We start from the raw sequence: 14,845 nt of genomic DNA on the forward strand, positions 1-14,845 counted from the left end.
CTAGAATTAAAGCTATTCTTGCATTCTTTTGATTAAAGTTAGCATGCTGTATCTTTCTCCATCCCTTGACTTTTTTTTTTTTTTTTTTTTTTTTTGATACAGAGTCTTTCTCTGTCACCCAGGTTGGAGTGCAGTGGTGCAGTCATAGCTCACTGTAGCCTCAACCTCCCTGGCTCAGGCAATCCTCACACCTCAGCCTCCTGAGTAGCTGGGACCACAGGCATGTACCACCATGCCCAGTTAACTTCCATTCCTTTACAATTAATCTGTTTTGTGGTTATATTTAAGGTCAGTTTCTTGTAGACAACATACGATTAGGTCTTATTTTTTGGTTCATTCTAACAATCCTCATCTTTTAATTGCTCTATTTAGGCCACTGACATTTAAAGTGATTATTGAGGCCCGGCATAGTGGCCCACACCTGTAATTCCAGCACTTCAGGAGGCCAAGGCAGGAGGATCACTTGAAATCAGGAGTTTGAGACTGGAGTGGGCAACAAACTGAGACCAAAATTTTTCTATAAAACAAATTTAAAAATTGGCTGGACGTGGTAGTGTGCACCTGTAGATTCAGCTACCTGAGAGGCTGAGCTGGAAGGATTGCTTGAGCCTAGGAGTTGAAGGTGACAGTTATAATTGCTTTACTGCCTTCCAGCCTGAGTGACAGAACCAGACCTTGCCTCTAAAAAATAACTAAATAGTCTGTGCACAGTGGCTCACACCTGTAATCCCGGCACTTTGGGAGGTGGAGGCAGGTGGATCATCTGAGGTCAGGAGTTCGAGACCAGCCTGGCCAATATGGTGAAACCCCGTCTCTACTAAAAACACAAAAATTAGCCAGGTATGGTGGCGCACTCCTGTAATCCCAGCTACTCAGGAGGCTGAGGCAGGAGAATCGCTTGAACCTGGGAGGTGGAGGTTGCAGTGGGCCAAGATTGCTCCATTGCACTCCAGCCTGGGCGACAGAGTGAGGCTCCATCTCAAAAAAATAAATCAATCAGTAAAATAAAAAATAACTAAATAAATGAAGTGTTATTTATATAGTGGGTTTACAGCTACCATGTTACTATTTTCTTTCTTTTTCTTTTTTTTATTTTTTGAGGCAGAGTCTTGCTCTGTCGCCCAGGCTGGAGTCTAGTGGCTCGATCTCGGCTCCCTGCAAGCTCTGCCTCCTGGGTTCAAACAATTCTCCTGCCTCAGCCTCCCAAGTAGCTGGGACTACAGGCACCTGCCACCACACCCGGCTAATTTTTGTATTTTTAGTAGAGATGGGGTTTCACCATCTTGGCCAGACTGGTCTTGAACTCCTAACTTTGTGATCCACTGGGCTTGGCCTCCCAAAGTGCTGGAATTACAGGTGTGAGCCACCGCGCCCAGCTACTATTTTCTATTTGTTTTCCTTGTTCTTTGTTCCTATTTTTGTCTGCCAGACTTTTTCTGCCTTTTTTTTGGCTTTATTTATTTATTTATTTATTTACTTATTTTCTTTTGAGATGGAGTGTTGCTCTGTCACCCAGGCTGTAGTGCAGTGATGCGATCTCTGCTACTGCAACCTCTGCCTCCCGGGTTCAAGCAATTCTCTGCCTCAGCCTCCTGAATAGCTGGGACTACAGGCACCCGCCACCCTGCCTGGCTAATTTTTGTATTTTTAGTAGAGATAGGGTTTCACCATGTTGGCCAGACTGGTCTCGAACTCCTGACCTCAGGTGATCCACCCACCTCGGCCTCTCAGAGTGCTGGGGTTACAGGCATGAGCCACCATGCCCGGCCATGCTCCTCCTTTCTTTATGTAAAATCTGAGTTTCTGGCCGGGCGCAGTGGCTCACGCCTATAATCCCAGCACTTTGGGAGGCCAAGGCAGGCAGATCATGAGGTCAGGAGATGGAGACCATCCTGGTGAACACTGTGAAATCCTGTCTCTACTAAAAATACAAAAAAAAAGTAGCCAGTCATGGTGGCAGGCGCCTGTAGTCCCAGCTACTTGGGAGGCTGAGGCAGGATAATGGCATGAACCCAGGGGACGGAGCTTGCAGTGAGTGGAGATCATGCCACTGCACTCCATCCTGGGCAACAGAGCGAGACTCCGTTTCAAAAAAAAAATAAAAATCTGAGTTTCTGACATATAATTTTTGTCCTCTCTGAAGAACTACTTTTATTTTTTCCCAGTTGGCTTTATTTGTGATTCTAGAATCGGGCAACACTTCATTCCATAAAATAAAATAAGTGCTCCGCTGAAGAACTTCTTTTAATGTTTCCTACCAGGCAGATCTGCTGACAAAATTTCCCTCACTTTTTGTTTGTCTGAGAGTCATCATTTCCCTTTCATGTATGAAGGATAATTTTTCAGGGCAAAGAATTCTAGGTTGGTCGGGCCAGGCGCAGTGACTCACGCCTATAATCCCAGCACTTTGGGAGGCCGAGGCGGGCGGATCACCTGAGGTCGGGAGTTCGAGACCAGCCTGACCAACATGGAGAAACACCGTCTCTACTAAAAATACAAAATTAGCCGGGCGTGGTGGCACATGCCTATAATCCCAGCTACTAGGGAGGCTGAGGCAGGAGAATCGCTTGAACCTGGGAGGCGGAGGTTGCGGTGAGCCGAGATCGTGCCATTGCACTCCAGCCTGGGCAACAAGAGTGAAACTCCGTCTCAAAAAAAATAAATAAATAAAGAATTCTAGGTTGATGTGTTTTTTCCTCTCAATGCTTGGTATATTACTCTCCGCTCTCTTGCTTGCATGGTTTCTGCAGAGCTGGATGTAATTCTTATTGTTGCTCTTCTGCAAGAAAGATATTTTTTTCCCTCTGTTTTCTCTTCAGTATTTTTTTATCTTTGATTCTCTGAAGTTTTTTAAAAAATTATTATTATTATTATTATTATTAGAGACAAGGTTATACCCTGTCACCCAGGCTTCTGGGCTTAAGGGATCCTCCCGCTTCCACCTCTTGAGTAGCTGGGACTACTGTCACGTGCCACACCTGGCTAATTTTTTTTTTCTTTTTTTGAGATGAAATCTCACTCTTGTCCCCAAGGCTGGAGTGCAATGGTGCAATCTTGGCTCACTGCAACCTCCGCTTCCTGGGTTCAAGCGATTCTTCTGCCTCAGCCTCCCAAATAGCTGGGATTACAGGTGCCTTCCATCATGCCCGGCTAATTTTTTGTATTTTTTAGTAGAGACAGGGTTTCACCATGTTGGCCAGGCTGGTCTCAAAACTTCTGACCTCAGGTGATCCGCCCACCTCGGCCTCCCAAAGTGGTGGGATTACAGGCGTAAGCCACCGCGCCCGGCCATTTTTTTTTTTTTTTTTTTTTAATTCTAGAAGCAAGGTCTCACTATGTTGCCCAGGCTGGTCTTTCTGACCTCTAGTGATCCTCTTGCCTTGGCCTCCCAAAGTGCTGGGTTTACAGGTGTGAGCCACTGCACCCAGCCTGATTTTCTGAAATTTGGATATGATATGCCTACTTGTCATTTCTTGGCATTTATCCTATATGGTGTTCCCTTATCTTCCTAGATCTGTGGTTTGGTGTCTGACATTTTTGGGGGGAGAATTCTGTCAGTATTACTTCAAATATTGCTTGTGTTTCTTTTTCTTTTTTCCTTCTGGTATTCCATTATGCATATTTACATCTTTTGTAGGTGTCCCACAGTTCTTGGATATTCTGTTCTATTGTTTCAGCCTTTTTTTCTCTTTGCATTTCAGTTTTGAAAGTTTCCATTGAATTATCATCAGGCTTAGAGATTCTTTCCTCAGCCATGTCCAGTCCACGAATAAGCCTATCAAAGGCATTCTTTATTTCTGTTACAGTGCTTTTTATATCTACCACTTATTTTTAATTATTTCTTAGAATATCTTTTTTTCTCTTTTTTTTAATATTTTTTTAAATGTAGAGGCAGGGTTTTACCATGTTACCCAGGCTGGTCTCAAACTCCTGAGTTTAAGCAGTCTACCCACCTCAGCCTCCCAAAGTGTTGGGATTACAGGCATGAGCCACCACGCCCAGGCCTTTCTTAGAATTTCCATCTCTCTGCTTATAATCCATCTCTTCTTGTATGTTGTCTACTTTTTCCATTAATTCCCTTAGCATGTTAATCGTAGATTTTTAAAATTCCTGGCCTGATAATCTGAACATTTCTGCCATAACTGATGCTGGTTCTGATGTTTGTTGAATCTCTTCAAACTGTGTTTTTGCCTTTTAGTATGCCTTGTAATTTTTCACTGGAAAGTAGACATAATGTACTGTGCAAAAGAACTGCAGTAGATAGGTCTTTAGTAATGTAGTGAGAAGGTATAGGGGGAAGGGAAGTGTTCTGGAGTCCTATGATTAGATCTCAGTCTTTTTTATTTTTTTGAGACAGAGTCTCACTCTGTCTCCCAGGCACTGGAGTGCAGTGGCTTGATCTTGGCTCACTGCAACCTCCGCCTCCTGTGTTCAAGTGATTCTCGTGCATCAACCTTCCAAGCGGCTGGGACTGCAGGCGCCTGCCACCACACCCAGCTAATCAACCTCCCAAGCAGCTGGGACTACAGGTGCCTGCCACCACACCCAGCTAATTTTTTTGTATTTTAGTAGAGATGAGCTTTTACCATGTTGGCCAGGCTAGTCTTGAACTCCTGAGCTCAGGCAGTCCACCCATCTTGGCCTCCCAAAGTGCTAGGATTGTAGGTGTGAGCCACTGCGCCCGGCCTAGATCTCAGTCTTTAGATGAGCTTGTGCCCTTGGACTGTGAACTTCACCAGTGTGTCTCAGTTGTTGTTGTTTTGTTTTGTTTTTGTTTGGGGGTTGTTTTGCCCCTTAGGTGGGACAGGTTGTCTAGAGGCGGTTAGAGTTGGATATTTCCCTTCTTTCATGTGGAAACTAGAGGGAGCTGGAAGTGGGTATTTCACTTCCTCCAGGTTGGTTAGTGTTGGGAGAAAAGCTGAGTATTGGGAGGGAAGCTGAGGCAGGGCTTGCATGTCTGACATAACGTAAAAGAGTCTTGGAACATGTCTGGGGTCCAGGGTCAAGAAACCCTCGTGGCCTTTGGAACACCAAACTCTGTGCTAAAGGGTGGAAGGCTACCCTGCCGCACCGTAATCTAAGCCCAGGGCATAAAACCCCTCGTGACTTGGATGGAATCCAGGGCTGAGGGCATAAAACCCCTCGTGGCCTCTGGAATGTGTCTAGACTTGCTGACTCCTTGCTTCTAGCACTCCCATTACCTCAAGTAGCAGAACATGTTCCATATGCTTCAAAGAAAATGCTAAATTGTCATAGCTGTAAATCATGCGCTTGATGCATTGCATTCTCTCAAACCCCACATCCTTGCCACCTGTTTCTTTGTTTGATCACCAGTAAATGGGTGGGCTCCCAGAACTCGGGGACTTCACAGCCTCCAATACTCGTGTTGGCCCCCTGGACCAACTTTCTCTCTCAAACTGTCTTTTCTCATTCCTTTGACTCTGCCGGACTTTGTCGCCCCCATGACCTGGTGTTGGGTCCGATCACCCCAACAGGTTAGGCTCTGGTAAAGTAGTTTCTCCTGAGGCAGGCTTTGTTCAGAACAGAATGCTTTGGTCTATTTCAAAATGGTGCCTTCTCTCCTCTCCCTGCTGGAAGGACAAGGGCATTTTTCTCTGATATTCACTGTGAGGGCCTTGTAGAGCTCCTTGGGGTAAAACTCACGAAAGGAGGGATGTGGGCCTATGACTGGGTCCCCCTGGAGTTTTTAACCCTAAGACTTGTCTACACTGAGCCTCCAGAAGTTCATCGATTACAGTTTAGGTTTTCCTACCCTGGCCCTGGTTCCTCTGGAGGCTTGTGCTTGTGGGTTTCTGCTTTAGTAAGTTGTGATAGTCTGGATTTGCCTCTCCAGCTTTGGGGGCAGTGGTTTGCCTATGGTCTCACTTCTCCAACAGATCTAAGAAGAGTTGTTGATTTTTCAGTTTTTTTCAACTTTCCACTTATTGTTGAGATGGAATGATAACTTCTAAGGTCTTTTTTTTTTTTTTTCCGAGATGACTCTTGCCCTTGTCCTCTAGGCTGGAGTGCAATGGTGTGATCTCGGCTCACTGCAACCTCCACCTCCCGGGTTCAAGCGATTCTCCTGCCTTAGCCTCCAGAATAGCTGGGATTACAGGCACCTGCCACCACGCCCAGCTAATTTTTGTATTTTTAGTAGAGACGGCAGAGTTTCACCATGTTGGTCAGGCTGGTCTCGAACTCCTGACCTCAGATGATCCGCCCACCTCGGCCTCCCAAAGTGCTGGGATTACAGGCATGAGCTACCGTACCCAGCCAACAACTTCTAACCTCTTTACGTGCCAGGTTGGAACCCAGAAGTCTGTTTTGTTTTGTTTTTAAGTCAAATTTGAAAAAAAATGGTCAACATTTCCTCAAACATTTTTTTCTGTTTCTGTTCTCTAGTATGTCCTTCTGGAACTTCACTGATTTTCTCCCATGAGTCACTGAAGTTCTGTTAGTTTTTTAAACAATCTTTGTCTCTCTATGCTTTATATTTCTTTATTTTACTTTTTCGAGATAGGGTCTTGCTCTGTCGCCCAGGCTGGAGTGCAATGGCGAGATCACAGCTCACTGCAGTCTTGAGCTCCTAGGCTCAAGCAATCCTCCCACCTCAGCCTCCTGAGTAGCTGGGACTATAGGTGCACACCACCATACCTGGCTTGTTTTTTTGTTTGGTTTTTGTTTTTTCATTCTTAGTAGAAATGGGGTTGCTCAGGTTGGCCCCAAACTCCTGGCCTCAAGCTATCCTCCCACCTTGGCCTCCCAAAGTGCTAGGATTACAGGCTCTCTCTGTACTTTAGTTTAAATTATTCCATTGATTATTCCAATCAACCTATGTTCAAGTTGATTAATTACTTCTTCTGTTGTGTCCAATCTTATGTTAATTTCATCTGATAAATTTCTATTTCCGGTATTATCATTTTCACTTCCAGGATTTCCATTTGATTCTTTTTTATAATTTATATATCTCTCCTAAAATTCTCCATCTTATCACCCATGATATCAATTTCAGTAGATTCTTTAACATATTAATCATAGATATTTTAAACTCCTTTGCTAATTCTAACATCTAGGTCGGCTGTGGATCTATTTCTGTTGACTGATTTTTCTCTTGAATATAGGTCACATTTTCCTCTGTCTTTACATCTAGTAATTTTTTGTTGTACACTGGACAAAGTAGATAATATGTTGAAAAGACTCTAAATTCTGTTATCTCCTGAAGAGTATTGAGTTTTATTCTAGAACAGTTAAATTATTGATGGGTCATCTTGCTCTTTTAGAGGCTTAGTTGTAGGTTTTATCAGAGAGAATATCTGGTTTTGCTCTTAGTCCTAGGAAAAATCCCTTAATCCTGAGATAGGGTCTTTCTTCCTAAGTCATGGCTGTTCTAGAGTTTCATTAGAAAGCTTTAGGTGTTCACAAGCACCTCTAACTTGGTTGGGCTTGAACTCTAAACTCTGTCTCCTATATGGTGGGCAATTTTTGACATCTTTAGTCAGTTCTACCAATCTGTTGGTTCTCCCCCTCTGGGCTCCTTGGAGTATTGCCCTGTGATTGGGCAATCCAGGGACCATCCAAGCGTCAGAAAGGAACATTTATGCAGATTTAGTTCCTCCACTTGTAGCTCCCTGATTCCCAGTATTTCTCATCAATTTCTTGCTTCTCTGGCAACCTCAACCTCTGACTCCTCAGGCCAATACAACTGAAACTTTCTGCTTGAGCTGTTTTGCCAGGCTGATGGGGCTGGGGTGCACCCTCTGAGGAAAAGCTGTAAATGTATGGATTTTACCCAATGCCATTCCCTTCTTTTAAGGGTTGAATATTCTCCAGTTTCTGTCTGCTTTTTAGTACTTCCCATTGCCTTCAAACAGTTGATTTTTGCTTTGTATCCAATACAAGCTAGTTTCTGTTTCTCTAAGTTTCTCTCCCTCTCCCCCCTCTTTTTCCTCCCTCTTTTTTTCCTTCCCTTTGTCTCCTTCCCTTCCTCACTGCTGCTATCTCTGTCTCTCCTTGCAGGGGGAACCTGGCCCTAAGGGAGACCCTGGTGAGAAGAGCCACTGGGTAAGCTCTGGCCTGGCACTGGCCTCTCCCTGCCTTCTCAGCCCTATGTGCTCAAGAGAGTATTCCCTCCCCAGGAGGCCCTGGGAGTGGGAGCATCCCATCCACATCCCCACTACAGCCTGGTCTCCCAGGCGGGAGCCTTGGCAATTCTCAGCCCCAACTCCTTCCCCCATCTTGTTGCTCCCAACCGGGCAGGGCCAGCCCTATCAGCAGACCCCATGCCTTCTGTCTCAGTCTCTGTCCCTGTCTCCACCTTCCCTCTGTGGCCTTTCCAGGCCAGGGTGGCTCTGCCTGTTCCTCCTGGGTGGTTTGGGCTGACCCAGGCCAGACTGCATCCCCTGCCTCCATAGCCCCCTCCCAGCAATGGCTTAGCTTGCTCCCTTGTCTGCAGAACAAAGGGAAGAATGAAGACAATATCTACACAGGAGAGTGGGATAGAGGACCTAGGAAAGGGGCCTAGAAATGATGAGGTACATAAGAGCCACGTGGTAAAAAGGACAGGGAACTAGATACCACGATACGCATCGGAAATTCATTAAGCCTGTGAAGAGATGCCTGGAAACTGCTATGTACACGTTTGATGTGGTTGAAGAGGCCAGGTGACCTAGACTCCTCTATACTTAAAGGACCTTTAGTTTACACAAGGTCCTAGACACCATCACATACATAGGAGACCCATGATAGATGAGAAGAGAAGCCTAGAAACTCTCACATATACAGGAGACAGAGTAAATGAGAAGGGGACAAGAAGGGGGAACTAGAAACCACACACCCCAAAATCTCATGATTAATGTGGGGTCCTAGAAACCTTCACCATCGTCTGGGATGCTGTGGCTCCTACCTGTAATCCCAGCACTCTTGGAGGCCAAGGCAGGTGGATAACTTGAGGTCAGGAGTTTGAGACCAGCCTGGCCAACGTGGCAAAACCCCCATCTCTAAAATACAAAAAAAAAAAAAAAATACAAAATTAGCCTTAAAGTTTTGGGCTAAAAATACAAAAATTAGCTGGACATGGTGGTATGCACCTGTAGTCCTAGCTATTCAGGGGGCTGAGGCAGGGGAATCGCTTGAACCCAGGAGGCAGAGGTTGCAGTGAGCTGAGATCATGCCACTGCACTCAAGCCTGGGCGACAGAACGAGACTCTGTCTCAAAAAAAAAAAAAAAAAGAAAAGAAAAGAGACCTTCACAATCATTGAAGATCATTGCAGGGGAGGGATTTTCGGGTTAGGACCTAGAAATCTACTCACCCAAGAGACGTGGGGGAAAGATGAGGACCCTAAAATATACCATACCCAAAAGCCCCACGACACGGGGATCTGAAAACCATCGCTGACAGGTGAGACATCTGGAAAATGGACAGAGTGGAGGCAGACACTCCTTCAGGAGAGAGAGACTAGGAAGTTCTTTTTGGGGGGTGGGATTGTGACTCCCCCTCCACATGCAGTCTGGCTGGGACACCCTACTTCCTGGCAGTCACAAGTTAGTGAGGATGTGGGTGGCACCCAGTGCCTGCCTTGCCCTCTCAGTTCTTGATTGTGGGGTCAGTGATGGATACAGCCGTGGGAGCCCCCTACCCTGCACGAGTCTTCCCCTGTGTCTGCCCATGACTTCTGGGGCCCTGCTACCTCTCCAGTTAGCCTCTCCTGGCCCCTGCTGCCCTGAATCTCCTCCTACCCCATGCCCATCCTCCATAGCTCCAGAGTCTCTTAATACTGCCAGTATGGACATGAGCTGAGCTGGGATCAGATAGACCCATGCAAGCCTGGCTCTCTGCCTCCCCTAGGCTACTTGCTGGCCTGTCCCAGAGGCCCTTGGTCTGGGAACACATTTACCACCCAGCCCAGGAGGGGTCGGAGAGATTGGGCAGTCCTGCCCCTTCATGAGAACCCCCGGCAGGATGCCCTGGCCACCCTAGACCAGTCCTTGAACCCAGAACCACCTGTGGGCTCCCCGCAAGAGGTAGCAGGGCCCCTGCCCACCCACCTTCCTGCACCTTTTCTACCTGCACTTCTGCCCCTGCTTGCTGCTTGCCTGGGAGGGGACCCGCCGGGCTGGGGGCTGCATGAGGCTTTGGGGGCTGGGGGAACAGCTCTGTTGGGGACAGGTGGGAATGAGGTTCAGTGCTGACAAGGTCCCCGAGGGCTCCTATGTACACTTCCCCAACCAACTCCCTTAGTGCAGCTTGCAGACGCGTTCTGGCTGTGGCCCAGCAGTGACACCTAGTGGTCATAATGGTGAACTGCAGGAACTGGAGTGACTGCGCTGGGCCCAACCACCTGGGTCAAAGCTCTCACCCCTTATTCATACAGGGAAATTGAGGCCCGACTCTGCAGAGAGAATCCTTGGCAGAGCGGGAACTGGAGCTCTCACTTTTAAGCTCCTAGGGCCAGAGAACCAGCTACCATTCCCCAAGCATCTCCTCCATAGGCACCAGACCTGGGGCTGGGCACTGTGGACACAGGTGCAATTCAGACACAGTTCCCACCCTCAGGGTGGTCACAGTGAGGTGGGGGAAAAAAGACCTATAATCAGCAGCTACAGGACTGTCAACTTTATAAAAACTTTACCCTTTAGCATCCTCCCGGAGGAGCCAGGTGAAGCCTGAAAGGTGCATTAACCAGGCACGGGGTGTCCAGGCAGAGGCGAGGGTAAAACAGGTGCAAAGGCCCTGTGGCAAGAGGGAGCCTTGGATATTTGAGGAGCTGCAAATATGGAGTGGCACTGTGACAGGTAGAGAGTGGAACAGAGGCCAAAGAGGCCTTCAGGATGTAGGAGGCCACGTTCAGGAATTTGGACTTTGTTCTAGGGCAGTGGGGAGGCATTGAAGGCTCTAGAAGCAGGGGAGTAATGTGCTCAGGTTTTTTTTATTTGCAAAAAATCCCTCTGATTGCCATGGCGAATGGATGGGAGAAGCAGAAAGACAGTAGGTAGGGGGCTGTCGTGGTCATCCTGGTGAGAGACTGAGCCGGGCAGGGGTGGGAGCCAGTGAGGACAGACAGCCATCAATGGAGCAAATTTCAGTTGTGTGCTGGTCTGGCTGCAAAAGGGAGTGAGGAGTCAAGGGAGACTTAAAATAACAAAAGAGAACCAGGAGAAGCAAGCAGGCTGAGTTTTGTCTGTGGACCAACGGGAGGAGTCTGTGTTACAGCCAAGTAGGGGTGTCCAGCAGGCCCAGACACTTAGATCCGGAATGCAGAGGGCAGGCCAGGCTGAAGGAGACTGGGGTGTCATCAGTGCAAACATCAGGCCACCTGGTCTGAGGGAGTTCCAAACAGTGGATTTTAAAAACACTTTTCCCCAGATTTTTCTTTTTAATTTTATGTTTTAAAAAATACAGACAAGATCTCACAATGTTTCCCAGGCTGGTCTCAAACTCCTGGCCTCAAGTGATCCTCCTACCTCAGCCTCCCAAGGTGTTGGGATTACAAGTGTGAGCCACTGCACCTGGCCTCCCCAATATTTTTATTTGTTTATTTTTATTTTATTTTTTTCCTTTTTTGTTCAGACAGAGTCTCTATCGCCCAGGCTGGAGTGCAACAGCTCAATCTCAGCTCACTACAACCTCTGTCTCCTGGGTTCAAGCAATTCTCGTGCCTCAGCCACCTGAGTAGCTGGGGCTCTGCGGCCATGCCTGGCTAATTTTTGTATTTTTAGTAGAGATGGGGTTGCGCCATGTTGGCCAGGCTGGTCTTGAACTCCGGGCCTCACGTGATCCACCCGCGTCGGCCTCCCAAAGTGCTAGGATTACAGGTGTGAGCCACTGCACCCAGCCATTTTGCATTTTGATATACAGAAAAGTTGGTATAATGAATGTCATTCTGCCCTTCCTGTAGATGGACCAATTATTGGTACAGCCATGTGTCACTTAATGATGGGGATATGTCCTGGAAAATATGCCATTAGGTGATTTTGTTGTGGCATGAGCATCATACAATGTTCATACACAAACCTAGATGGGATAGCCTACAACACACCTCAGCTGTATGGTGTAGCCAATTTATCCCAGGCTACAAACCTAAACAGCATGTTACTATGCTAAATATTGCAGACAACTGCAACACAATCGTTAAGTATTTGTATATCTAAACATAGAAAAAGCACAGTAAAAATACACCATAAAAGGTTTTTGGAGTTTTTTGTTTGTTTGTTTTTTTAGAACAAAATCTTGCTCTGTCGCCCAGGCTGGAGTACAGTGGCTCGATCTCGGCTCACTGCAACCTCCGCCTCCTGGGTTCAAGCAATTATCATTGCCTCAGCCTCCCAAGTAGCTGGGACTACAGGTGAACGCCACAATGCCCAGCTAAATTTTTGTATTTTTAGTAGAGACGGGGTTTCACCATGTTGGCTGGCCAGACTGGTCTCAAACTCCTGACTTCAAGTGATCCGCCTGCTTCGGTCTCCCAAAGTGCTAGGATTCCAGGTGTGAGCCACCGTGCCTGGCCCTTTTTTTTTTTTTTTTTTTTCACTTTTTAAATGTTTTTGCTAAAAACTAAGACACAAACACATACGTTAGCCTAGGCCTACACAGGGTCAGGATCATCAATATCACTGTCTCCATGTCCACCTTTTGTCCTACTGGAAGGTCTTCTGGGCAGTAACATGCATGGAGCTGTCATCTCCTGTGATAACAATGCCTTCTTCTGGAATACCTCCTGAAGAACCTGCCTGAGGCTATTTTACAGCTTAACTGTTTTTTAAATAAGTAGAAGGAGTACACTCTAAAATAACAATTTAAAGTATAGTATATGACCAGGTGCAGTGGCTCGCGTCTATAATCCCAGCACTTTGGGAGGCCAAGGCAGGAGGATCACTTGAGCCCAGGAGTTCCAGACTAACCTAGGCAGCATAGCGAGACCGTGTCTGTACAAATAAAAAAATTAGCTGGGTATGATGGCACGTGCCTGTGGTCCCAGGTACTTGGGAGGCTAAGGTGGGAGGATCGCTTGAGCCGGGGAAGTCTAGGCTGCAGTAAGACGAGATGACGCCACTGCACTCCAACCTGGGCGACAGAGCAAGACTCTGTCTCAAAAATAAATAAGTAAATAAGTAAAATATAGTAAATACTAGGCAATAGGAATTTTTTGGCTCCATTATAATCCTGTGAGACCACCGTGGAGATATGCAATCCATCGTTGACTGAAACATCATTACGTGACGTATGACTGTATTGAGCCACAATTTTTCTGTCATTCTCTCTTATATATATTTACAGATCTTTTTTTCAAATTCATTTAAAAGTAAGCTGCAAAACCCAGCCACATTTCCCCTAGCATTGCAGTGTGCACCGTGAATGAATATGGACATTCTCCCACATAACCACAATACCATCGTCATACTTAAGAAAGCTAACATTTATTTAGCAAAATTATGCCATTAAATATGTGACTTACCTGTAAATTTTACCAGTTGTCCCCAGATGGCTTTTCTTTTTTTTTTCTTTTTTTTTTTTTTTTTTTTGAGATGGAGTCTCTGTCACCCAGGCTGGAGCACCAGGACGGAGTCTCTGTCACCCAGGCTGGAGTGCAGTGGCGTGATCTCAGCTCACTACAACCTCCGCCTTCCAGGTTCAAGCCATTCTCCTGCCTCCAACTCCTGAGTAGCTGGGATTACAGGTGCGCACGCACACCACCATGCCTGGCTAATTTTTGTATTTTTAGTATTTTTAGTAAAGACAGGGTTTCACCATGTTGGCCAGGCTGATCTCAAACTCCTGACCTCAGGTGATCCGGCCATCTCAGCCTCCCAAAGCGCTGGGATTACAGGTGTGAGCCACTGCGCCTGACCCCTAAAATACCTTTATTTATTTATTTATTTATTTATTTATTTATTTATTTATTTTTGAGATGGAGTTTCACTCTTGTCGCCCAGGCTGGAGTGCAAAGGCGCAATCTCTGCTCACCGCAACCTCTGCCTCCCAGGTTCAAGCGATTCTTCTGTCTCAGCCTCCCATGTAGCTGGGATTGCAGGTGCCTGCCACCACGCCTGACTAATTTTTGTATTTTGAGTAGAGACGATGTTTCACCATGTTGGCCAGGCTGATCTCAAACTCCTGATCTCGGTTGATCTGCCCACCTCAGCCTCCCAAAGTGCTGGGATTACAGGTGTGAGCCACCACGCCTGGCCCCCAAAATGCCTTTTAAAGCTCTTTTTTTCCAAAGTCCAAGATCTGGCTGGGCAAGGTGCCTCATGCCTATAATCCCAGCACTTTGGGAAGCCAAGGTGGGAGGCTCTTTTGAGCCCAAGAGTTTGAGACCAGCTTGGGCAACATAGGGAGACACCTGTCTCTACAAAAAAAAAAAAATTTTTTTTCAATTAGCTGGGTGTGGTGGTGCACACCTGTAGTCCCAGCTACTTGACAGGCTGAGACGGGAGGATTATTTGAGTCCTGAAAGTCAAGGCTACAGTGAGCCATGATCATACCACTGCACTCCAGCCTGGGCAACAGAGCAAGACCTTGTCTTAATCAATCAGTCAATAAAGTCCAAAATATAATCAAGGTTCTCACACACTGCGTTTGGTTGTCACATTTCTTGTCTCTTTTAACTTAGAACAGAACTCCTGCCTTTTTCTTCTTCTCTTGACTTTGTCTTTGTGTGAATGTCCCACAATTTAAATTCGTCTGATTATTTCTTCATGATGAGATGCAGGCTAAATACTCTTGGCAGGGGCACCTGTGGTGCCTTTTATTATACCTCGTTAGGAAGCTCATGATGTCAGCTTGTCCCATTGTCCATGCCAGGAATGGCTTAATGGAATTTTTTTTTAATCTTTTTTTTTTCT

The 14,845-nt window shown here is 46.4% G+C and overlaps 1 protein-coding gene across 6 annotated transcripts in view; it reads left to right on the forward strand.

The window, feature by feature from the left end:
* EMID1 (EMI domain containing 1) overlaps positions 1 to 14,845 on the forward strand; it is a 54,442-nt gene that overhangs the window by 30,481 nt on the left and 9,116 nt on the right. For all 6 annotated transcript variants that reach the window (XM_030816030.1, XM_030816029.1, XM_030816032.1 and 3 more), the window contains exon 14: positions 8,020 to 8,064. In XM_030816030.1, the coding sequence (XP_030671890.1) occupies positions 8,020 to 8,064 (45 nt within the window). The remainder of the gene's footprint in view (positions 1 to 8,019; positions 8,065 to 14,845) is intronic.

The sequence above is a fragment of the Nomascus leucogenys genome, chromosome 7b, assembly GCF_006542625.1.
Source record: "Nomascus leucogenys isolate Asia chromosome 7b, Asia_NLE_v1, whole genome shotgun sequence".
NCBI lineage: Eukaryota > Metazoa > Chordata > Mammalia > Primates > Hylobatidae > Nomascus > Nomascus leucogenys.